The sequence below is a fragment of the Bos javanicus genome, chromosome 15, assembly GCF_032452875.1.
Source record: "Bos javanicus breed banteng chromosome 15, ARS-OSU_banteng_1.0, whole genome shotgun sequence".
Classification (NCBI taxonomy): domain Eukaryota; kingdom Metazoa; phylum Chordata; class Mammalia; order Artiodactyla; family Bovidae; genus Bos; species Bos javanicus.
Window position 1 is genome coordinate 14,509,027 of NC_083882.1, and position 26,992 is coordinate 14,536,018.

At 36.1% G+C, this 26,992-nt stretch overlaps 1 protein-coding gene across 4 annotated transcripts; it reads left to right on the forward strand.

The window, feature by feature from the left end:
* Positions 1–151: 151 nt before the first annotated feature.
* On the forward strand, positions 152–26,992 carry FAM76B (family with sequence similarity 76 member B). 4 transcript variants are annotated; one of them, XM_061440167.1, is made up of 10 exons: positions 152–450; positions 1,306–1,370; positions 2,450–2,504; positions 3,536–3,691; positions 6,143–6,342; positions 9,962–10,009; positions 10,199–10,279; positions 10,928–11,060; positions 14,097–14,198; positions 26,852–26,992. In XM_061440167.1, the coding sequence occupies exons 1-10, from the start codon at positions 364–366 to the stop codon at positions 26,963–26,965; spliced, it is 1,041 nt and encodes a 346-aa protein (XP_061296151.1). In that variant the 5' UTR covers positions 152–363; the 3' UTR covers positions 26,966–26,992. The 4 variants fall into 4 exon arrangements, with proteins under 4 accessions (XP_061296151.1, XP_061296150.1, XP_061296154.1 ...); XM_061440166.1 differs by having other exon boundaries at positions 10,925–11,060; positions 26,852–26,991; XM_061440170.1 differs by lacking the exon at positions 26,852–26,992 and adding an exon at positions 19,075–21,711 and having other exon boundaries at positions 155–450.

The window sequence follows — 26,992 nt, forward strand, 5'->3', positions numbered from 1 at the left end:
GCCTCAGCCAATCAGGGGTGGGGAAGGGGAGGCCGAGGAGGAAGCGGATCTGCCGCCGCGCAGCTAAACGCAGCGAAACTCCCCGCTTCGTCTCCCTCCGCCGCTCTCGGGGCCTAAGCGGGAGCGGCTGGGACGGCGTCACTGGGTGGGCTGGGGCGGAAGTGGAGGCGGAGGGAGACGGCTGCGGCCGCGGGGCCTCGGGCTCTGGCGGCGAGGGTCTGGTGGGCGCGAGGCCGAGGGCGGGGGAGGAGGAGGAGGAGCCCGCGCGGCCCGGGCGGCGGCGGTGGCGGCGGCGGCGCCCGAGTTCCCCGTGGGGCCCCGCCTCGGAGCGGGCGGCGGTAGAGGAGGAGGCTGAGGAGCAGGATGGCGGCCTCGGCCCTGTACGCCTGCACCAAGTGCACCCAGCGCTATCCCTTCGAGGAGCTCTCCCAGGGCCAGCAGCTCTGCAAGGTCCGTGGGCGCTGGGTGGCGGGCGGGCGGGGTTTCCTCGGCCGTGGCCCGAGGGAGCTGGGTGCCCGTGTGGCACTGCAGCCCCCCCCCCCCCCACTCCTCCCCCTGTGTCTCCTCGCTGGCGTTTTGGGGGTTTGGAGTTCTCGCCTCCTCACCCAGAGACCCGGTTCTCCGAGGACCTGGGCATCCGCTGGGAAAGCCCCTGAGAGGAGGACAGAGCCGTGCCCTCTTCAGGCGACCCGAGAAGGGTCCGGGCCCCAGCAACGTTGAGGGGGTCTCGGGGTGGGGCTGCGTGAGGCAGCCACCTGTCTATGCCGCAGAGACCCCGGGGTGGAGACGTTTTCCTCTCGGTTTTCTGTCTGGTCTGTCCTCTCCTTCCACCGGGAGGCAGAGGACGGTGTTTGCACTTTCTTGCTAGGAACCCGAAGCCGCAGAGCTGATGGCATCCTCCTTCCCTGTCCGGGAAAGCGAAGCGTCTGGCTTGGGAACAGAATGCTCTAAGATTTGGAGCTCCTCCCATCCCATTAAAGCCGGGATGCTGTCTGTGAGCGACGGTGCAAAATAACAAGTAGTTTCACATTTAACCAGTCCTTGGGGTCGGCCCTGACAGCGTTCTGTAATTTTCATCTGTTGAGTACCCCCCACATCTAATAAAGACAAAGACACCTAAGCCTTCCCTAAGGAATTATGCTGTAATTGGCCACTTACTTGATAAAATCACTCAATTGTCTTCGTTGGGGGACAGATTTTATTGACATTTCAGGCATTTGACTAGGTTGAGTAATAATTCTCCACCAGAAAAGTGAAATTTGGGACTTCGAGATAGATACTGACTAATATATTGTCTTATTACAGGAATGTCGGATTGCACATCCAATTGTAAAATGTACTTACTGCAGATCAGAATTTCAACAAGAGAGGTTTGTATATTGAACAGTTTTTGATTGTTAAAGGCAAAGTATTGTCTGTAAGGAATACTTGAGGCTTGTAACCCCATATATATGTTAAAGCTTTTTTAAGTAAAATGCTTTAGTTTCTCAAAATTTTAGTTGTAAGCACTTACTACATGTTTCTACATAGTAAGAGAGAGAATGTTCACCAAAAATTAATGACTATTTTACAGCTATACTTTATACCTGAGGAAATAAAAAATATTGCAAGGAAAATATACAGCCTTGCTAATGAAAAGTGCAAATATCAATTGTTATTGTTAAGATGTGGGGGGAAAAAAATGACAGGATCATCTTTTGTAGTTCGGTGGTTAAGTGCCTTCCAATGCAGGGGGGTGCAGGTTCCATCCCTGGTGAAGGAGCTAAGATCCAACATGCTCTCAGGCCATCAAAAAACAAAACACAAAAACAGAAACAGTACTTTAACAAATAATGTTTGTTTGTTTAAAGTCCGAGTAAGGACTTTAAAAATGGCCCACATCAAAAAACCTTAAAAAGGTAGAACGTTAGTGCTGACATGGACTTGCGGAAAGGTCCACAGCAAAGTCTAGTAACTTGTCACCAGTGGAAGAAAAACACGTACCTTTTAATGGAGTGATTCCTGTTAGAGCCTCAGTACCCATAGAAGAGCTTATAAAAAGAATAATGAAGAAGAAGAATTTCTTCACAAGTAGGTATGAGTATCATAATAGTGAAGAGCGAACAATGGAAGGTTATGTAGGCACTGATTCTGTGCATACATAATGGCAAGTGTGAAGATTGCCATTGTAAATGTGTAAATAGGAAACAAAATTTTAGTTTTGTTTCCATTTAAAATATGCAATAAAAACATGTAAAAACATTTATCTTAATTAAGAGTAAACTTAGATAATACACAGCCCTGAAAAGATCTTATGTTGGTATTTTTGAAAAATTCTCTGTGTTAGAATAAGTTTTAAGTACTACTAAAGCAAATAGTACACTTTTACTGATAGTACACTTTGACTACTTGCTTTAGTTCAACATTGTGCTGCATAAGTTTCATCATCTATATACAATTTCCTTTTCAGCAAAACTAATACAATTTGTAAGAAGTGTGCTCAAAATGTGAAGCAATTTGGCACTGTAAGTATATCTTATAGTTTTATCTTATTGGCATTGATCTGTTAATGTTTTCACAAAGATTCACCTTTTAAAAAAAATATATCGCTGTGTTTTTAAATGTTTCAAAGTAGCAAAATATTTCAGGAAAGAAACTTTCTATGGAGGGTCAACTGGGAAGACAGCATTTTAAAACAGTCATATTATGTCCATGTTTATATATATTGAATTTCAATGTGATGTTTATGATCTTATTCTTTAAAGACTCAAATATAACAGACTCCTGATTTTAGAGAACTTACATGTTCATAATTTGCATAATTATATTTTCCACCTTCCTCAGAATCTCTGACAGTTTTTGTATATGGCACAGTGTTTAGGCATTTAGTCTCAAAAGTCAAGAAGTTATCCTAGTATAATTCTTTTCTTTTATGTATATTGCACTCATTATTGGTATGTTACAGTCATGATTAGTAAAATTGCTGGCCTTAAGGCTTTCTAAAATCTGGGTTGTCTTGAATGTCAAAGAAAATGAAGGTATGTTTTAGTTGAATTTGCTTGTGCCAAATTTTTTAGTTGAAAATTCATCTGTTCATTGCATCATCTGTACTTATATATGATGAAAACTGCTAAATGTATGCTGAATAAATGATAAAGTAATTAAACTAACAGGACATTAAGTTAGTAGAAATTCTTTCCCTCAAATATGGATATATGAAACTTTTCTATAAGTGTGTGCCTTTGATTGGAACTTTTTTACATGTAGCTTTTGTATTATATAACATACTGTGCAAATCATAAATACATTTCTCATGGTGTTATTTATCTGTTTAATAGAGTAAAAAGTTTCATGAGTCTAGAAATAAGTGTTAGTAAATGAATCAAATGTCTTTGACTACAATAGAGCAACATAATTAACAAATTTTTTCGCCCATTATGACATTTCCTTAATTAACTCCTGAAATGTGTCCTGTGCACTCAGATTAGGTTATGCACCAAAATTTTAGTATTTTTAAATGTCTCAATTAAAGAAAATACATATCTGTTTTTTTCAGCCTAAGCCCTGTCAGTACTGTAACATAATTGCGGCATTTATTGGTACAAAGTGTCAGCGTTGCACAAATTCAGAAAAAAAATATGGACCACCTCAGACTTGTGAGCAGTGCAAACAACAATGTGCTTTTGATCGGAAGGAGGAAGGAAGAAGAAAGGTATGTTTTATTTATGTTATGACATCTTCTGGAAATTAAATACATCACAAACAAGTTGGAAGTTTTTACGATTAATACATTACTGAAGCTTGATATATTCTTTGAGTCCCTGAAAACAGGTGGTTAGATGATAGTTCACAAACAGTACATTTTCTCCTTGGCGTCATATGTAGATTCATCTTGATCAATCAAGGTTACTCTATTTTAAAAAGGGGGCTTACCTGGTAGCTCAGCTGGTAAAGAATCCACCTGCATTACAGGAGACCCCGGTTTACTTCCTGGGTCGGGAAGATCCCCTGCAGAAGGGATAGGCTACCCACTCCAGTAGTCTTGGGCTTCCCTGGTGGCTCAGACGATAAAGAATCCACCTGCAATGTGGGAGACCTGGGTTCCATCACTGGTTGGGAAGATCCCCTGGAGGAGAGCATGTCAACTCACTCCAGTGTTCTGGAGAATCCCCATGGACAGAGGAGCCTGGCGGTCTACAGTCCGTGGGGTCGCAAAGAGTTGAACATAACTGAGTGACTAAGCACAGCACACATACTTTAAAAAATATTCTGTATGACTGTTCTGTACTGTTTGGCTCCAACATTTTGTGTGGAAAAATTGCTGACTGCTTTTAAATCCTTTCAGCTACTTAACCATCTGCTGGTTACTTGATGTTGCTAGTGTGAAAAAATACCTGATGGCACTTCAGCATATATATATTTCTAAGTTAGTCATGTGCCTTTTGATTTGAGGCTCATATTTTATATCATTTTTTTTTCCTCTACCTGTAGTGAAAGTATTTGTATGTGTGTGACATTCCTCTGCTGAGCATTCATTCACACAGGCTTCCTGATGTCTGTCAGTGTCAACTGATTTGGAGGATGAGTGTCAACTTTGAGGGGCTCTCCTAGGTCCCTCCACAACAATATATGTACCCTAGTTGGAAAACGTGTCCCTTCAGCACTCTTGTGTGAACAAACAGAAGATAGAAACCTAATTTTTATCATTTTAGTCTTAATTTGGAAAGAAATCTCCTTTTCTCCCCATTGATAGGCGTACAGTGGACTTCCATTGTTTGTCATAGTTTTGTTCTATAAAAGTACTGCGAACACTGAGTTAGTGAATACTGAACTGTGGCTCCTAGGGTAGTACGGGATTAGGTTCCTGCCTCTGGTCACAATCTGGTAGAGTCAATCAATATCTAATCCTGTTTTGTATATGTCTCTGTTTAAAGACACCTTACTTAATATATATTGTTGATTGACTACATTGAACTTGGAGCAAACAGCACTATAACTGCCTGATTGAATCTTACCTAACACAGGTGTTTTCCACTTAAGGGCTTCCGGAGTGGCTTAGTGATAAAGAATCTGCATACCAATGCAGGAGACATGGGTTCGATCCCAGGGTTGGGAAGATCCCCTGGAGGAGGAAATTGCAATGCACTCCAGTATTCTTGCCTAGGAAATCCCAGACAGAGGAGCCTGGTGGGCTACAGTTCATGGGTCACAAAAGTGTCGGACACAACTTAGCAACTGAACAACAGTTTTCCACGTAAGGTACACAGCCACCTTGTGCTTAGGAACACTACATTACTCTAGCATTATACTTGGGGACAATGTTAACAGTGAAATCACCAATAAAAAACAGTAAAAAACAATAAAAAATAAATCCAATAAAAATAAAACAATAAAAAACACTAAGTAGACTGTGAAAAGGATACTTGTTTATAATGTGAGAGCTGAAAAAATGCAGCAGAACTTTACCTTGTTCAGCCTCATCTGGGAACATTTGTAGTCCAGCTACACAAATTTTGTGCTGCTCTGTGCATGTGGGTTTCCACTCCAATATTCTAGCCTGGAGAGTCCCATGGACAGAGGAGCCTGGCAGGCTATACAGTCCATGGGGTCGTGAGAGTTGGACACGACTTGGTGACTAAAGAGAGATGCACGTGGGTGAATGATCACAAAAGTGCTGCAAGTTGATTTAGGGGTGACATAGTTTTTAGCTTGTTAGGTGGTGAATTTGCAAATGAAAATTGGTTCTGTGTGTCATTCAATCTCTCCTTTTTTCTGTAAATTAACAGTTTTGCTGTCATGATAGATACTTTGTCTTTTTAATAATAACAGTGATTTAAGAATTCAGGTTAGTGCTTAGATAAGGTTTCTTTGAAATATATCTGTCATCAATTTATGTTTATTTTCCAGTAATAAGAAAACAAATTTCTCTCTATAAATTCAAATTCATCAAACAAATGGATGTCTGTATATCATCCTTTGCCCTTTTGTGAGCCTCTAAAGAAGTGTTTTCCCAAGATTCAAACAGTCTAATTTTACTTCCATTTTGCAAAAATCTGTGTGTACAAGAGAGAGAGTCAGAAGTTGAACAGCTTATCTTCACCTGGTTTCACTTATAGCCAGTTACGGGTACGTTTAATCTAATATAAGTATTCTCTTTTAAAAGGTTGATGGGAAGTTATTATGCTGGCTTTGTACTTTATCATACAAGAGAGTTTTACAGAAGACAAAAGAACAGAGGAAGAGCCTTGGATCTTCACATTCAAATTCATCATCTTCATCTCTTACTGAGAAAGACCAGCATCATGCAAAACACCACCACCACCACCACCATCACCACCATCGTCACAGCAGTAGTCATCATAAGTAAGTACTTTGAAAGCGTGTTTTCCAAAGTCCTCTGTGGCATTTTAATACCTGCTTTTGGTGTTTAACTTTTTGTAAATGCTAGCTGTGTACTAGTTTAGTATGTGGTAAGCTTCTTGAGTGTCTAGGGCAATTTCCTCACTTTATTCAGTGTACAGGATTACACATAGTGAGTGTGTTAAGTTGTTTACCATAAATGTGAAGATCGGACATTTCGGGAATTACAGTATAAAGTTATCATGTAATGAAGTCAAAATACAAGTACACAGTTAATACTTCATTGATTCATGTTATCAAAAACCTCAATATTCAAAGAATCGTTAGGATTTTACTTGTAAAAATTACATTTGCCTCAGTTACTATTTGGAGAAGGACATGGCAACCCACTCCCAGCACTCTTGCCTGGAAAATCCCATGGATGGAGGAGCCTGGTAGGCTACAGTCCATGGGGTTGCGAAGAGTCAGACACGACTGAGCGACTTCACTTTGACTTTTCACTTTCATGCATTGGAGAAGGAAATGGCAACCCACTCCAGTGTTCTTGCCTGGAGAATCCCAGGGACGGCGGAGCCTGGTGGGCTGCCGTCTATGGGGTCGCACAGAGTTGGACATGACTGAAGCGACTTAGCAGCAGCAGCAGTTCCTATTAATTTGTTTTAGTTAAAATAAATTTTAACCAGTGACTAGGAAATGTATTTTGTATTTTTGGAGAACAGATTGTAACACTATCATTTGTGACTATGATAGAAGCATTCTAAACATTGAAGATTCCCAAAATGTGAGACAAAAATCTTTCTGAGTAGTGGTACTTTGCTATTTTTAAAAACAGAAACTGTATTCAAATATCAGCTACTTGATTTTTAAATTGCCTTAGGAAGAAAAGTTAAATAGTAGTAATATAGTAACCCTTAATGTGTGTAAAGGTTTTTTTTTTAAATGTGGCTTTAGTCTTCATGGAAAATCAAGACTATTAAAATGTAAATTAAATACAAAAATTAAAATGGAGAAAAAAGGGACATGATACACACTGAGTTTCAGGAGAATTTATTATATTTTCTCAAATTTCTCTGAATGATTTTCAAGTTCTAGGTAGTCAGAACATAGTTTCATGTACAGAAAACTGATGTCTGCCACATTTAGGAACACGGATGATATATTTGGAGTATTTTATAGGTCTGTCTAGTAAACAACGTTTGACTCTGAACTTTAGACAAGCACACGTATCAGATTATGGGGGTTCATTGAGGCACTGATACTGTTTGCTTCTCTAGCCATTTTTCATTTGTCGCTGTGCTGTAGTGCTTTCTGAATGTAATGGTGGTAGATTACATAGTGCTTTCTAACCTGGCTACTTTAAAGAAATGTTCTGGTCTCTGTATCGGAGAATTACAGTAAGGAGCAAAGGAACATAAATCTTCCTTATTTTCACTTCTTGCTTTAGGGAAAAATATGAAAAAATAACTACCATGATGGTGACTGGCAGACCTACTTCTCAGACTCAGCTGACATACCTCTTTTCCTTGTGTTTTACGGATAAATTTGTTCTGGCATGAGGTGAAAGGACACATGCACATTGTGTTTATTAAGATCTAACATTGTCACAGTAACTTAATCTTTTGAAAGAATGACAGGTTTCAAAAGTAAAGGGAAAGAGAATGGATTGATTTTTTAATTTTCCTTTTGATTATTTAAGAAGTGTAAATACTATTTTGTATGTGATGAGTAGGCAACCAGTTGGTGGAGTCATATCTGAAATTCAGTGGATGAGGATGATTACAGACAGTTTACATATTGTGATATAAATTGATGGGTGTTGGAGGAAGGAAGAAACTCAGGTTAATATGGATACAAGAAAAGCCCACCTCAGAAAGCTGAGATTCCAAGTGTTTCTATTAAGTCACTATTGTGGTTTTTCTCATTTCAAGGTCTGGACTTTGCCAATGCATATGACTTGCCAGTGCTCTTAATGAAATTTGTAAGAGAAAATGGCAACTGAATTCCTCCGTAGTGTTACTGTTTCCCACCACAAGTAGAGAATAGCTCAGATTGATAGAATTTCAGCTGTTGTTTCCCCGGCTTATTTATTTATAGCTGATTCTTAAGAACATGGTTAAAAAACTTGTACATCTACAACAGCAATAAATTTTATACACACACATAAACACATGTACATATTTCTATTGTGTATATAGCACTGTACTAAATATTTTACATACATAACTCATTTAATCCTCATATTCCCTATAAGCTATGCATTATATCCATTTTGCAGATGAGGTAATTGAGGCTCAGGGATTTTCAGTAAGTTGCAAAAGGTCGCACAGCCCAGGTCATCTAACACCTCTTATATTGTATAAGGTTCAAGTGGACCCTTGAACAACAAATTTAAACTGCATAAGTCCACTTATATACTCAGACTTTGTTTTGTTTTACTCAATATTTACTGTAGTTCATGATCTGTGGTTGATTGAGTCTAGATGCAGAACCTCCTAAATGGAGGACTGACTGTGCAAAGATTTTCAACTGCTTGGAGGATCACTGCCCCCAAAGCCCCACATTGTTCAAGAGGCAGCATTTTACGTGGTTTCTGATACATACATAGGAGATGCTCTGCACATGTTGAATGAATAAACTAGAGGTTAGTGAAGGATTGGCTAGTGGGAAAATACGGGAGAAAGGTATGGACATTTCATAGTGAATTATTAAGTGGTTATTAGCATTGTGGCATAATGCAAAAGAAGTAGTACTGTAGTAGTAATTATAAGGAGCTTACCAGGTGGCTAAGTGGTAAAGAATCCATCTGCCTGCCAAGCAGGAGACCACAAGTTCGATCCCTGAGTTAGGAAGATCCCCTGGAGAAGGAAATGGCAACACATTCCAGTATTCTTGCCTGAGAAATCCCATGGACAGAGGAACGTGGCAGGTTAGTCTATGGAGTCGCAAAAGTCAGACATGGCTTAGTGACTAAACGGCAGCAGTAGTTATAAGGAAAAGTAAAATCACTTGTTTCTATGAGATTTCCCCATATTTGCAGCTTGACTGCTCTAGAGTACAGCCTAATGAAAGACTGGAGACTTTGGAGGAGAGGATTCTTAGGAAAAGTAGAAAAGAAAGAAAAATTCAGATATTTCCTGGTTTAGCCTGACACACTATTCTGAGCTACCTGAGTTACTCTGGTTCATCTCCATGTAGGATTACTAGGAAGGCTTAACTTTAAGATAAAATATCTTCTGTCTAAAATAGTAAGGGTAGCCTAAGTAAGACGATTTTCCAACTTTATCATTATAGAACCCTATTACGTTCGTTTTCATGCTCATATACCCTAACTCTTAATGTGATATTAAATTGAATTATAAAAATACTAATTAAAAAGAAAATCCAATCCCCTATCGTTGTATTTTTCTTAACAAGATGGCCAGTAGTCATTTGATTAGAATTTATTTTATTAAAATGTGATTTATTCAATATATTAGCTTAGTCTGAAAACTTAGTTGAATATGCCATTCATTGAACAAAAGAGTGTAAACATGTATCATCTGATTCCATTGGGAAGAATGCTGTTAAAATGTTGATGTTTTAAATAAATGTTGTTATTAGATGTCATTTGTGTATTTTTCAGAATCAGCAATCTGAGTCCAGAACAAGAACAGGGACTGTGGAAACAGAGGTAAATATGTTAATATATTTCCTGAAATACTTTGACATGTATTTTTTAAAATGTGACATTTCTTTACCTTTGTTATTTAGGCTTTAAAAAAATTGATATTCAGTAATGTTTTAGGGGAAGAAAACTATATTTTCCTTTGGTGCCTCTTCCCTTTTTACTCTAATTATTTTTATTAATGTTTGGTTTCAGCCATAAATCCTCTGCAGCAATTCAGAATGAAACTCCAAAGAAAAAGCCCAAATTGGAATCTAAGCCATCTAATGGAGATAGGTAAAAATTAATTCCTTTAGTGCTGTGAAAATTCAACTTAGTTGAACAATCATGGCTGGTTGCCAGTTATTACTAGGTAAAAGAATAGAAACATGTATCTTCTACATTGACTTCTTTGAGTCACCTTGAAGAGTAAACAAAATCAGTTAAAATTTTTAACTTAATTTTAGTAATAAGAAAGTGGCACTGAACTATGTTATTCTATTTGGGGCATAAATTTGGGTTTTGAAAAAAATTTTCTGAATTCTCTGTATCTTAATTATTCTTCAGTGAAACACAAAACTAATTGTGATATTTGAGATTGACCTGCTTGGAAAATGTTTTTAGATTTAAAGTATTATGAGAGTGACTTTGTTTTAGTTCATTAGCCAAAAGTTTGCTGATGTTACTGTACAAATTGGCTGCCTATTGCTTTACACTAGAAGTATTGACCCCCTAAAAGCTAATACTGAATTATATTTCTGCAGGTGTATGTAATGTGTGCCATTAGTAAGGTAATTTGCCAGTTGCATCCATTTCTGTCAGGTACATATTTTTTTGCATTAGCCTTAAGGATGTTTGTGGAATTGTCTAATTTATGCAATTTGAACACCTGCTAATTTTCTTTCTACTTCATTTAACTGTATTTTACTTTTTTCTTTTTAGTAGCTCTATAAATCAGTCAGCAGATAGTGGGGGAACAGACAATTTTGTCCTTATAAGTCAACTGAAAGAAGAAGTGATGTCACTTAAACGTCTCTTACAGCAGAGAGACCAGACCATTTTAGAAAAAGATAAAAAGGTAAGTACATGGTTCACTGAAGCCTGGTAAGATTTACATCTTGACTATTGCTTGATAAATGCAAATTTTACTAGACTTTGTTTAATAACTTCTTAATGTGTGTTGTGCATGATTCTTACAAGACACAGAAGTGCAAATTGGAACCTAAGCCATCTAATGATGATACATAAAAACAGTATTTCAGAATTTTAGTTCTCAGAATTAGTTGAGGGCTATAAAATTCTATTAATTTCTGGATATTAGTTTCACTAAGCCAGAAATCTAAAGTTAGGTCTAATGTCTTAATTTGAAAACAAGATATAAATGAATATTGTGTCAATTCTTTTGATAAAGTAATTGAATTGAATGCAGTCTTTTATATACCAATTGTCTATTTCAATCAGGATCAAATAACAGGTGAAAATTAATGCTATGGGAATTTCCTATGTGATAGTGATTAGCTATATATAAGGTGGAAAGTAAATCCGCTTATTGGAACTTTTATATAAGTTAGATCAAGAGGAATAATCAAATACACAGTCTGTTTAGTAAAAAGTTGTAATACTTTCTTTGTGCACATTAGCTGAATTGTACCTCTTTGGGCCTCAATTTTCTCATTTTAAAAATGAGAGTATTAACACCATCTCATGGGATGATTGTAATGAAATGAAAATGTAAAGTCCGTGTATAAGTGCTCATAGCTGCTATTACTGGGGTCTGGTCATCTTTGAGGGTAGAACCTACTTCTGTACTTGTTTTATGGTCCTGGACTATCTAGTTTGACCTACTTCAAACATTATTGCAATAGGAAAACATTAAAAATACTCTTCTTAAAATTACGAACAAGACATAATTATGAATATAGCTGTCTCTGAGTATCCACGGTAATGCTTGAATCTAAGTTGGCTTATACTTCTGACATTCATGTAAAAAAATGTAACTTTTACATTTTCCCTGACCTTGACGGTTAACAGATTTAAATTTATTTTAATACATTTGTACCTTACCTTTTAAGCAAATTCAATTTTTGAAATTTAGAATTGACATAAAAGTAGCAAAATTATGAGTGTCTTATTTTTTATGGTTCTTTTTGCTTAGTAACAATATTTTCGGTTAGTTTTTATGAAAATTTGTTTTACACTCAAAATTTCAGAGAAATTTCTGTTACACAAAGACAGGTCTATCTGTACTAACCTAGATAAAAGTTGAGTAAAATGGTAAGTTTACTATAAAATAGCAATGATTCCAAAACCAAGTAGTAATAAATTGTGGAATTTTGGCTTCCTTAGATTTTGTTTTCTTTTTCTAGCATGACTAGACTGTTCCTGCACTTAGGTAACAGTTTTCTGTTTTTGTTAGTGTTCCTTTTTTCTTAAACACTGATGGGCATGGAAATTCGCAGTATTTTGAGCAAAATAATTGTAAGCCTAAAAATAGCTACATATTTACACCTTTTTCTTACAATGTAAGTGTAAGACAGTCATGTTATTTTCTTGAATTTAGTTCACTTCATTCAGTGACTTCTGCAGCCAGCCACATACTAGATCAGAAGGATAAAAAGATAGAATAATAATAAAAAAAAAGACATGTTCTTATTTTTCAGAACTTTAATAATATGGAGGCAACTTAGAACATAGAGATGAGAATATCATAGTTTATCTGTAGTGAACTGGTGTTTTAGCACAAGAATTCCTCTGTAATATAGAAAGCAGAATTCAGTTATTCTTTGAATTTGACAAAAGCAAGAGCTTTTATTCAGAAAATCAGAATATAAGATACTGTGACTTCCTTTTTCTCTTTTTGGTGTACTTCTTTGTTTAGTGATTACTGGGTAATTACAGAAAAGAACCTGCAAACCTTTAAAACTTACATAATGAAAACCATTTAAAAATAACCAGAAGCATGTAGAATCTACAAAAGTGGTAAAGATGAACTTATTTGTAAAGCAGAAGTAGGTATGCAGACATAAAGAACAAACATGGATACCAAGGGGAAAGGTAGGAGTGGGATTGACATTACTATACTGTACTGCTGTGTATAAAGTAGATATCTAACGAGAACCTGTAGCACAAGGCACAGGGATGTCTACTTGGTGCTTTGTGGTGCCCTAAATGGGAAGGAAATCCAAAAAAGAGGGGATATACGTATATGTAAGGCTGATTTACTTTGTTGTACAGCAGAAACTGACAGAGCAGTGAGAAGCAACTATATTCCAATTTAAAAAAAAAATAAAAAGCAATCAATCAATAAAAATGACCAGAATCTTTCTTCTACCTGGTTCTTTTATTGAAATTATATAATACCAACTTATTTTTTAGTGTGAAGTCATGAGATTTTATATCTTTAGGCCATCTATATTTATGAAGAAAAATTGTCATGTAGTTAGCTGTCTTTCTCAAATCCCTTAACTTTTTTAAGTTGTCTAAGCGCAAATTTTAAAGTAACCCTCTTTCCTTTCTCATTCCATGTTAGTTGTATTTCTGTGTTTTGTTCTCCATCTTTACCTCAGATCTTAGGTGGTATCAGATATGGAGTTCTGGACATAAAGTTTAAAGGAAAAAGCAATATAGCTTTCAGTTGATAAAACTGTTTCTCTGATTTTCATACTTGTCCAGTGTGAACCTTTTTTCTTCTATCATTGAAAGATTGTTTTAACCTGAAACCAGTTGTATTGTTTACTTTGTTTTTATATGTGAAGTATGTTTTAACCGAAGCATTTTCCAAAGCATTAACCACTAAGCTTTCCTGTTGGCATACCAGTTGCCAAATTCTGTGTCCAGCGAAACTACCTTAAAAAGAAACAAAAATAGCAACTTCTCAAAATTTTACTGATGTTTCAATATTATCGTAATATTAGTGTTAAACTAGTAAATTAGAATTCATTTCACAAAACAAATTCTAGATAAGTTACAAAATGCAGGAATCTGTTAACATTCTCCATTTTATAATGAATTGTGAGTTTACTGTGAAAAATATTTAAAATGGTGGGTGTTTGTTTATCAGGTTGTATATATGCATATATATGAATATTTATCTATATATTTTTTAACCTTTCAGTTAACTGAACTTAAGGCAGATTTTCAGTACCAAGAGTCAAACTTGAGAACAAAGATGAACAGTATGGAAAAAGCTCACAAAGAAACAGTGGAACAACTCCAGGTAAATGAGATAATTTATGTAAACTGTTAGGCAAGGATGGCTAAATGTGGTTAATAGTATTCTTTCTCTTAGAATCATATTGGTATCCCTACTTTATGCATATCCAGAGCACTTTCAGCTTTGATTTTGAGTTTATAATAGTTTTTAATCCTGCTCCCATTAAAAGTTGTTGCTTGAAATCACTTGATAGAGGGGATTCAGTAGATTAAATCTGAAAACTTTTGCCTGAAATTTAGATGGAGTTTTCAGATTCGTGAAACTAAGGTGAAAATTAAGTTTAGTACACTGTGTAGCTATTCTTCTGTTTCCTCCCAGATATGGAGGAGAAGTAGAGGTACACACCAATTTTTAGGGACCTCAAGTGAAGGAAATTCATGCTGCATGCAGAGATGCAAGGCCCAAGAGTGCACCTTAACCTTTGGACTACGATTTCCAAAGTGCCAAGCAGAGCTCTGGGCTTTCTTGGTGGCCTGCAAAGTGGGAGACCTGGGTTTGATCACTGGGTTGGGAAGATCCCTTAGAGCAGGGAATGGTAATCCGCTCCAGTATTCCTGCCTGGAGAATCCCCATGGATAGAGGAGCCTGGCGGGCTACAGTTGATGGGGTTGCACGACTTGGACACGACTGAAACAACTCAGCAGCAGCAGCAAATAGGGCTCTCAGTATCCACAGGAGGGATCCTGTACAAGCCAGCCTCTGAGTACTGCAGGGTGTACTCGGTAGGGTTTCTGTATGTAGAACAACTGAATGGTGATGCCAGGAGTCACCACAGTGACAAAGAGGGTGTGTCTGAGGTCTGGCACACAGAGATGGAGCGCATCCAACATAGACACAGGTTATCCCCTTCTTCAAGCCTTTTTTCATCCTGGTCTCATGAATTTAAAAATCAGATGCACTAAGTTAATTACATATTCTGTTAATTTATACATTCTGACATTTGTTGTCTTAAAAGCATAGAAGATGGCAGCACACAGACTTCGGGCCATCCGTTGGGAGAGTGCAGCTTGGGAAGGAAGGAATTAATACTGCCCTACCTTTTTTTTTTTTTTTTTTAAACATTGTAACACCAAGGGACATTTGCTGTTCCTATCTTTTGGTTTTGTGTTCTTCATTCTTTTAACATAGCTTACATTGAGTAAGATTGTAAAGTGGATTAGGAACTTGCTGAAATTCAAGGTAGAGGTTGGCTAGTCCTAATGCTGATCTTACTGTCAAAGAATTGTGAAGAGAAACTTCCGTAGAACCTGACACATAGTAGATGTTCAGTTAGTTTGCCGAATGAGTGGTGATTTATGGAAATACCCATCAGCCCTCTTTTCTGAGAGATTTGCCCTTTTTATATACTAGGCTTCTTGTACATTATCGTTTCTCATCCACCAGCAAATAGTAGTTTCATTTTGTGTTACTCATTCAGTTGTTAGGGCTGACTGATAACTGGAAATAAAATCTTCTGCATGGTGATCTCCAGTTTGATGTAGCCAAAACATGAATAAATTCAGAATGATACAGCAAAAAACCTGTGAGCAGTACTTAAATTTGATAAACCTTAGTACATCTCACTGTTCAGAAGAGCAGTTCGTTGTTTGATTTTGTAGTTGTAAGCACAGGGGACTTCTCTTTGACATTTTAGTCTGTTTAGTATCCGTAGCCCACCTCTTCTTGGTTGATAGCTGAAATTTCATAGAATAATAACTAATAATAAGATGAAAGTGTACATTTTCAACATAATTTTACATAGGCTGTCTTATTTGCACCTTAGTGTAACTTTGAGTTATGTGATGTCCTCATTTTACACATGAAATTGTGGAAACGTAGTCAGAAGTGGCATAGAAACCTACATCTTCTAACTCAGATTTAACTATACTTTCTTCTGTTCTGCACTGTCTCCCACCTCAGGTTACTCAGGTTTTGTGTTTCATTCTTGCTGTTAGACCACTTCCCTATTTGTGTTATTATTGGTGACCTTCTGTCACAGTTAAGTATCCTCTTTTAACCCCATTCCCCTTAGCAGCCATGTACTAGTAAGGTTCTCTACCTGAGTAAATATAGTGAACTGTTGTTCTTATCTTTTTGTGATAAGAAACTGAACACTGAAGCAGAAAATTTACCTTGTTCTAATAGCTCTCAAAACATTTGAAATTACCAAACCTGAAAAATAATCATTGAGCAACACAAAAAAACTGTCCCCCCCCAAAAAAAACCCCTTAACAAAACCCAACCAACCAAACAGTAACCAGATTATCTGAAATACCAGGAATATCCAATAAAAAATACACCTTCATTTAGGGGATAAGGTGATAAAAAGGAAAAGGGAAATAACATTTGAGTGCCTGCTGTATACCAGCCACTGTGTTAGGTTAAGTGTTTTGTATATTTGATTAGTTCTTTCAACCCTTGTTGAGATAGATGGTGTGAGTACTGTTTTACATATGAGAAAATAAATTTCAATTACATAGCAGATAAATGGCAAAACCAGGAATCAGAGAAGCATCTGTGATTAATACATATTCTTTCCTTTAGGCCAGCATTTCTAAACATTTTCAACTTGCTTAAGAGTTCTTAAATAATTGATTTTTGCATGGTGTGTAATAAAGAAGTAATAAATACCAGGATAAAACTTTTAATGCATGTAACTAAATATTATTATAAAGTGTATTTTAATTGTATCAGAATAAGATTTAGACTTGTCTCCTTTTAGCAACTGACTGTTGATTTTTCTTAAAGGCTTTTTTCTTACATAATTTATCAGCAGATTTAATGATGTGATTAGGATACTAAATAATACATGCAGATTGAAAATTCGCTGATAAAGAATTAAAAGGAAAAACTTTTCAATACCTAATGTTTTTTTTTAATATTTATTTATTTTTAATTGATGATTGCTTTACAATATTGGTTTGATGTCTGTCATCAACATAAATTAACCATAGGTGTACATATGTCCCCTCCCTCTTGAATCTCCCTTCCACCTGCCGCCATCCCCACCCCTCTAGGTTATCACAGGGCCCCAGTGTGAGTTCCCCGAGTCATACAGCAAATCCCCATTGGCTGTCTGTTCACATATGTTAGTGTATGTGCTGGGCGAAGGCAATGGCAACCCACTCCAGTACTCTTGCCTGGCAAATCCCACGGATGGAGGAGCCTGGTAGGCTGCAGTCTATGGGGTCACTAGGAGTTGGACACTACTGAGGGACTTCCCTTTCACTTTTCACTTTCATGCATTGGAGAAGGAAATGGCAACCCACTCCAGTGTTCTTGCCTGGAGAATCCCAGGGACAGGGGAGCCTGGTGGGCTGCCGTCTCTGGGGTCGCACAGGGTCAGACATGACTGAAGTGACTTAGCAGTAGCAGCAGTGTATGTGCCTCCATGCTGCTTTCCATTTATCTCATCCTCTCCCTCTTCTCCCCCACCCTTGTAATATCTAACGTTTGAGTTCTTGTATTTCATACTTAGAATATGACAATTATAAACTCATTGATATTTTGTTTATTTTTTAATCATGAATGAGAAAAGGTAGTTTAAAAGTTAACTTTTTAATGATTTGCTATGTCATTGTAAACACTTCTACATAATGTAGCTTACAGATCTGACAGAGATCTCTTTGGAGCAACTTTGCAAACATTTCCTTTTTTTATGCCCTTCATTAGTTTGTATTTTAAAATTTGTTTCTTAAGATTCCTTGTTTTAGCCAGTGAGTCTATTATAAATTAAGTAATATATGTAGCTAACAATGAAAAGAAAACAATTTATGACTACCGTATTTACTAGGATGGTCAACTGAGTGTTACACCAGTTAATAATGAGTGGGTGTATTTGACTTTCACTAACTGCCAGGCATTCTCATTGATTTGTCCTCTGAGTTTCTCAAACTAGTTCTAAAGGGAAAATAAAAATCCTTTTAGATTCTTTATGGTTCTCTGAAATTGAATTTGAAACTGAAAGTCCTAATTATAACCTTAATTATTTAATAATCATGGAATAGAGAAATGCTGTTAATCATGCAGTAGAACGTAAAAAATTGATTTGACTTGCAAATATAAGATAGCTAGGTTATTTGCATTTTGGGGGTCGTCATGGGTATTAATTAGGGAGAATTTGATTGGAGAAGGGTGAGGTGCTAAGTATAAAGCCTGAGACAGGTTAGGCAGTGCTACCTTGCCATACAAAGGCTAAAATTAGAAGATAAAGCACTGAGGTTAAAAAAGTCTAGATAATAAAAAGATCTTAAGACCTGTAAAGGAAAATGATTTTCAAACATAAGCCACAGTGATGATGTATAACTACTCAAATTATATCAAAGCCAATACCAGATTAACTGTATGCCAATTAAAGGAACAACAAAAGACCAGAAAGGTGTGGTTCTGATTGGTGCTTCAAAAAAAATTATTTAAGTATTGTTAACAGAGTAGTCTGTTTGGCAAAGCAATAAAGTCTGTACATTTTTGCAAAAAGGACCTTTTATGCGTGTTTTATAAGGTATACACATCAGAATGAAGGTCTTTATAGTTCTGGAAATGGTCCTCTCAAATTATCACTTGAATTATTTGATCTTATTCATTATAAAATAATACTTATATTCATAGCTTTTGCTTCATGTTTTTACAATAAAGCTGAAATATTTTCCCCGTATTTAAAAACTTGACCCTGTTTTAAATGGATTCACTTTAAGTTGCTTTTTTTGTAACCAGTTGAATCTGGACAACAATCGCATTAATATGGACATTTACAAAGGGGGCTGACAAACCAATCTAAAGTTTTCCTTTTACATATCAAAGAGATGAGCCTAAATACCTCTTTCATTCTGATAGTGTGTATTCTTCAGCATGACTTAATATTTGAAATATTTTTAATGGTAAATGTTTTTGTCTCCCACAGGCCAAAAACAGAGAGCTACTCAAACAGGTTGCAGCGTTGTCAAAGGGTAAAAAGTTTGACAAAAGTGGAAGCATATTAACATCCCCTTGAGAAAGTGCTTATTCGTTAAGTGTTTCTGCTGAAAATGTAAAATTTGAAAAAAATTCTGTGAAGCCCTTAAATTCTGTGTAGTGAAAAAATATTTTTGCACACCAAATGAATTGGCGTGTTTCCTATTCACTTTTGTAATTGATATACAGCATTTTTTAAGTTGTAAAACATTCAAATGAAACTTCAACTGGTTTGAAGTAACTTTTTAATTATTTGATATCCAGGAACTTTTTTGCCAGCAATAGTATTGTTGTAAAGGAGTGCATGACTAGTGCCCTTTATAAAATGCAACATGCAATAATAGAGTAGGATGGTTTTCAGAAGTCAGAACAGCAGGGCTTTTTGTTTGTTTTTTTGTTTTACACTATGCTAATTTCATATAAACAGTTTTCAATTCAGAAATACAAAAACTTTTGAACAAGAAAAATTGTGAACACTGGTTTTTTGGTAATTGTGTTTATACTTTTCATCAACATGAAATAGGAGAGAATCATGGTGCTTTTATTAAATGAACTTCAGAGTATATGTAAATATGTTTTTAAAAGTTACATTGTTAACATTAGTTAGTAAACTAGTATTTTCATTATTGGTATAGGAATTAATGTTTATTGTACAGTATCCAAGGTAAAATGTGTTTGTTTTGTAAAAACTACTGTAGATTTTTACTTACAAGTGCCTTTTTGCCACCTAATGTTTTTATTTATAGGAATGCTGATCTTTTGTACATACGGTTTGTTTTAAAATCATGTTTAATAAATGTTTGTATATAAATGCATATGTACAGAAGCCTATTTCAGAAGGAAAAGTTGCTAGTAAAATGTTTGCGGTTGCATTAAGAACTGACAATGCATTAGACTTGAGATGATTTCGTGGTTTGTTTCTGTGTGGTATGGGAAACTGTTGGTCATTGAATTCATTGAATTATGTTAAAATAGTTCCCAAAAGATTTAATTTTAAATCAGTATGGGTAGAATAATTTTATTTTTTATGTCATATGGCTTCATGTTCATATTTTGTGAGTTACATGTTTTATTCTTCTTTTATTAAAATTAAAAAAAAATTTTCTTCAATGGTCCATATATCTGCTTTCTCTATAATATGTGGTTATCTAAGTTAATATTTATGTATACCATACTTAAATTGTAAGTTTAAAGCAAATCTGGAAAAATTAAATATCTTTTATATCATTCTGTGATTATCTTTGAATAAATTGGAATCTACTGTAAGATTCAGGCACTATTTATAAGAAAATTATATCAGAGTCTTTAAAATTGTCTATAAAAGGTTAAAGGTAGGGTGGGATAGGTTAGGAGAAATTATTGACTAATTGCATTCTGATCCAGTGGTTTTCAGCCTGTAATAGAATTGATCTCCTTCTTAGTAAATGCCAATTCAGACTTTTCAGTTCATTTTTAAAATATCAAACATTGCCAGGTATACTGTACAGAGTAGAAAGTCTCCTCTTAGGAATTTATGGGCAAGGATAAATTTGTTTTTAGTAAATTGTTATTAAATTTATCAGTTTTGAAGATTGTTTCTAAGAATGTCCTATCCTCTTTCCTCAGAACACAGGATGATTGTATTAATTGTTTTTAACATAATTCATGTTTCAGTAGATTGTTCCTAAAGTTTCATTTTAAACTGATTTCAAATAATTTTTTATCCAGTTTGAATACATATAATCTAGGGTAATTTTCAAGTGATAGTAAAATATTGAATCAGTCAGACTTGGAAAAATTAAACCAGTTTGTTTTTATGAGACCTCATGCAATAATTTTCCTAAATTTAGTACTCTCAACAGTGATAGCTAATGCCTTCCTAACACAGATTTTAATGTTTTCAGGATTTGCTAAATTCATAATACAGTCATTACCTTTCTTTAAAATTTATACTGTTTGTATTCTGGATTCATAGCCCTTTGTCAATCCACAGTGGTCATTGTGGTTTTAAAATAAACTGTGTAATAGTTCTTACACCTTGTTGGAGCTGCTACAAAAGAAAGGTGCCCCTTCCCCTTTTTTGTAGGTAAGTGATTAAAAATTAAAATCAATCTAAATAATTAAGCTTTGTAAATTTGGAGGCTAAAACATTTTAGGGGCTTCACAGTATTTAGTCCTAATTAAATGCCTCTCTTTATTCCATGACCTGGTTTTATAACTTAATTATTTTGCAATTGTATAAATTAGTAATGAGTCCCAGTCCTGGATCTGTAGTGTATTGACCTAATGACCTAATATCCTCTCAATGTGGACCTGTAAGGAGATACTATGGTGTGCCGTATATTGTGCTTTTTTAGGCTGCTTTCAGCTATTGATTAGCATTTACCAGTGAGGGTCATTTTGGCTCCAGTTATTTATGTATTAATAGCCTGTGAATATTGCAGTCCTTTTTAGATTGTATTGGTTTAAATATGCATTCTGCAGTGAACCTGTTAAGCTGTTCACATGTATAGACTATTGAAATACTGTACCTGTACACATCTGACCGTTGACATTTTGTACTTTTTTCTAAATCCAATATTTCACAATAAAAACTCACCAAAAATTTTGTATTGGTTTATTGTTGCTGCAGTAACATCTTCCCATAGATTTAGTGGCTTAAAACAGCACAAATCAGTTCTCTTACAGTTCTGGAGGCCAGAAGCCCCAAATCAGTCTGATGGGGGTGAAGTCAAGGTGTGGGCAGGGCTGCTTCCTTCATGAGGCTGCAGGGGAGTAACTTATCTCCTTGCCTCTTCCAGCTTCTGAAATGCATTTCTTATATTCTGTGGTTCTTTGCCACTTGCTCCATCTTCACACTCAAACTACAGCATCTTCAAGTCTCTGCCTCTGTGGTCATAGATCTCTTGGTCATAGTGTCTCCTTCCTGCTTATTAGGACCTTACAAGGATGAGGACGTTGTCGGGAGCTCGTGGATGATCAACACAGTCTCCCTGTCTCAAGTCTGTAACTACATCCACATACTCCCTTTTATCATGTAAGGAACATAGTTGTTTATATGTTCTAGGGATTAGGACTTGGACTACTCGAGGCAACATTATTGAGGCTGCCATAAGCTTCCAGTTTTCCCAGTACAAGGCTCTAAAACAATAGATTTGAGAGCATTGATGCAGGCCAAATGTAATTTTCCTACCTGTTAAGACTGCTTTTGTGAAATACTTTTCTGAAAAAATGTTGTAAATTTTTATTGTGCTATTTCAAAGCAACAATAGATGCATCAAGCTATATGTAATTAAGCCTTTGCAAGTGCTGGAACGTGACTAGAACCATGCTAGATGATAGAATGAGAGTTATGATAGAATAAGAGTTATGATAGAATAAGACTTGAAGATTATGACTTCTTAATTTATAACCTGTGTGTGTGTGTTGCTCAGTCGTGTCCGACTCTGTGACCCTATGGGCTGTAGCCCACCAGGCTCCTCTGTCTGATTCTCCAGTCAAGAATACTGAAGTGGGTAACCATTCCCTTCTCCATAATTTATAGCCTAGCTGGGGAGATAATATACATGAAAAAATACCTAGAACTTAACTTCAGTATTAAGGCAATAGAGGCTAACAGCTTTTAGCATGAGCATTCCCATAACTGTGGGCAAGGTTAGTCTATATCATTGTTTTCTCGAGCCTGAGCATGTGTCAGTCAGGGATGGGGTGGTGGGGCTCAGCCCAATTCTTGAGTCCATGCCTCTGGGATGGGGCCCCAGACAGACATTTCAGACTCAGGTGGGCCTGATTCCTCTGATGCAGAGCCCACACCTTAATGAGCAATTAAGAAAAAAAAGCTTGAGAAGGTTTAAGGGACATTGAGTGGAAGCCATGTTGAGAATTGGAGAATAAATTTGGAAAAGGTTTTGGAGATGCATTTTAAAAGCAGTTTGGGTAGAGTCTCCATAGAAGGAAGAGATGTGAGACCAGAATCATTTTTTTCCAACTGCTTTTATTATATAGCCAAAGAAACGGAGCAGGCAAGGGCAAATGACTTAAGTATTGACTTTTATTAATGTCCTGACATTTTCTAAAAAGCATTTGAGGTCGCTTGGTTTAAGTGATTTGTAACTAGCCAGTTTGCAACATAGTTAAAATCAGTTTTAGGGAGAAATGTGTATAATCATATCAGAGTTACCTTGAGGATAGGGAGGAAAGTCAGTTGGATGCAACAAGCTTACGGGCAGAGAAAATCTCCATTCTCAGCAATGACATATAAGGCACAGACTTTGTTTTTTTAATTGACAAGGAAATGGTAGATGACTCAAGCCCAGTGTTTCTTTTCTCATGTTTAATGTAATAGGGTTGTATTTGGAATATGTAGTGCTACTCACCACTTTTCAAGAAACACATAGTATGAAAAGTTATATGGTTAGAGGGTTGAAAACGATTTTGACCAAAATGATTGACTTGTTTCCAAAATAGAGACGAGACCCACAACCCTATCAAAACGAGGCCAGAGAAATGAACAGACAGTCATAGGATACATGCATACGGTTCTTAACCTTGTGAAAAGATACTCAACCTCACTTAGAAAAATGAAAAAAGTACATGGAGAGACTTCCTTGGTGGCCAATGGCTAAGACTCCATGCTCCCAATGCAGGGGGCCCGGGTTTGATAGCTGGTCGGAAGTTGATGGAGTCACCATTTCTTACCTATAGGTTTGTCTGTGTGTGTGTGTTCAGTCCCTCAGTCATATCTGATCTTAGTGACCTCATGGACTGTAGCCCGCCAGGCCCTGTTGTCCATAGGACTCTCCAGGCAAGAATACTGGAGTAGGTTGCCATTTCCTTCTCCAAGGGATCTTCTCCACCCAGGGATCAAACCTGCATCTCTTGTGTCTCCTGCATCTCTTGCATCTCCTGCATTGGCAGGCAGTTTCTTTGCCATTTTGCCACCTGGGAATAGGTTTGCAATATTCCAAATCTGACAAAATATTTGTTGAAAAAGTTTTGGGGAAAGACTCTCCTACATTCCTATTTGTCATTGCAAAACAGTCACTATGGAAGTATATTTCAATAACTAGCAAAATTACATATGCAATTGTGCTTTGACTTGGCAATTCAATTTCTAAAAATCTCAAACACACACATATATGTTTTTGAATATATAATATATAATCATATATATATATGTTCAAGAGATTGATTAAAAACTATTGTATGTCCATGTAATGAACATACTATATACATTACATATATACATATATATATGATGTAGCTATAAAAATAGCTATTTCTCTAGAAGCAATTTCTCTCAATTGTTAATTGAAAGAAGCAAACTAGAGGAAAGTATGTTAAAAGCAGGTTACTATTTAAGAAGGATAGGGCTCTACACATGCACACACACACACTCTTGTACACATACAAATATCTGCTTATACATTTTTAAAACCAAAGGTTTAACCATGACTTTTAAAAAATGGTTATCAATAAGGGACAGGTGTAGGAATAGGCTGGAAGGGACAATACAGTCGGAAGCTGGAATTCTTTGATTATACCATGTTTTGTTCATTTGACTTTGGAGTCATTTAAGTATTTTTACAGAGTTATAAAACAATAAAAACATAAACGAAACAAATGTACCCAAATATATAGCCAGTTGCTGCCAGCAGATAACTATAATAATTGCTATAAATGCAGTAATTTGTACCTCCCTAGTGGGCGTGTCCTAAAGTAAAAACTCCAAAATCATCTTAGTCTCTTGACAATCCTATTGTTGGTGACAGTGTCAGCATTCTGAGATTATTGTGTGGGATTAAAACATTGTGGAATAAGGCAAGAGAATAATTTTATGATTTTCTAATTCCATTATTCCTTTCATTGTTTAGGACTAGGTTTCTTGGCTAAAGAAAAAGGAAATATAAATGGAAGTTTAATATAATCTTGTTTTTAATTAGAATTATCAGCATAAACTCAAGTTACTTTAAGAAGAAATAGATGTATTCAATAGGAAAAGTGTAAAATGAGCCTATAAATCTTGTCAGGTCAGATAGCAAGGAAACTATCAAGGACAATTTAGCGGACTCTCAAAAGACTCATGAGCCAGGCAGAAGATAGCACAATTTGAACATTGATATAGAAAATAATATCTGTAGTGGGTGGAAACACTGAGTATGTTTAAAACACAAGAATCCAAATGAGACTAAATGAAGAGACAAACACACCATACCATAACCAAAGCACCAATTGCTCACCATTGGAAGATGCTAGCAAGCTAGCTCATCATTTTGAAAAGTTGTAAATAAACAAAGTAATTCAGTATTTCCTACAGTTCCCATACAAACTCCCATACCTCTGGGTATGCAAACTAAATGAGGGACACTTTTTCTTTAAAAAAACAAAACAAAACCAAAAAACAAGTTCCACTTAATGAGTGAAAAAGGAATGATGGAATTGCAATATCATTTTGCACCTTCCAAAGAATTAATGAAGATAATAAATGTTGGTCATGCTATTGATGAGCTGCTTAAAATACACAGAGATGCTTTCTTTGCATCTCTGAGGGAGGCGCATACTACTGCCCATAGCGTTATTTTGCCAAAAAGAATCAAACTTAAATCTGATCGAGCATCTACCAATTCACAGGAAAGAGAACAATGTATATTGTTGAATGACACAAAGGGATGGTGCTGGCACAATTATTTCTTCAGTAACTTTTAAGGAGAAAAAAACTGATGGAGGGAAGTTGAAGGGGAAACATACAAGGTGAGAGGTACTAAGAAGGCATCAACCAATCACAATGGGTGGACCTGATCTTTAGATCTTAAATCAAAGACACAAAAATTAAAAAAAAAGTTTCTAACATTTATGACACAATTGGAAATTTGAATACCCACTGGTTATTTAATAACAGTAAGGAACTATGTTTACTTGTTAGGCTTTATTGCAGCTATGTTTAAGACACCTACTAAAATACAGTGAAATGACATGTTTGGTATTTGATTCAGAACAACAGAGGGAGGGAGATGGATGGCAATATAAATGAAGCAAGATTGACTGCAGTTGGTAATTACCAGAAATGAGCAATCGGTGTATGGCAGTTTATTATACTCTTCAGTTCAATTTTAGTGTGTTATTTTTTTATAATAAAAAATACTACCACCACTACCACCACTATCAATTCTGCTGAATAATGGCTCACCTTAAACAATACACCTTTATTGAAAAAATCAGGGACAATACCAAAAAAAAGAGTAGAGATAAGGAAAACAGACCACCCACAATTCCACTGCTGAGACATTCATGTTTCTGTTGCACAGATATTCTTCTAGCATTATCTGTAAGGGCTATAATCATGTTACAATATAATTTTAATTCCTTATTTTCATTCTTCCTTTCTCCCCTCACCATCACAAAAGCAATTCCTACATTATAAAACCATTTGTAGTCATTTCATAGGCATACATGTATGGCAGAAGAGCCCATTATTTTTGGAATCAAATCTGGTTTCAAAGCCAACTCTGCCATTTATTAACTAGATATCTTGGGAGTATATTTATTACTATCCCTGAGTCTCAGTTTCCTCATCTGTATCTCAAAGAATTTATAGCATTGTTACATTTAAATAAGATAAAAGTGTTAATATACAAAGCCCTTTACATATTCTCTGGCACATAGTAGACATATAACATGATGAGGCAAATGTTTACGTAATCAATTAAAACTTTTAAAAGAGAACATGAAGACTAACTGTGCCTTTTCAGTTTTCAGGCACATCTTTTGATGAGTCAGATGACAACAGACTACTGGGATTGATTCGTGACTTCACAGTTTTTAACCATAGAACTAATTTTCTTTTATCAAGTAAAATCTTATGAGGAGTCCCATTATGTAAAACAAGTAAA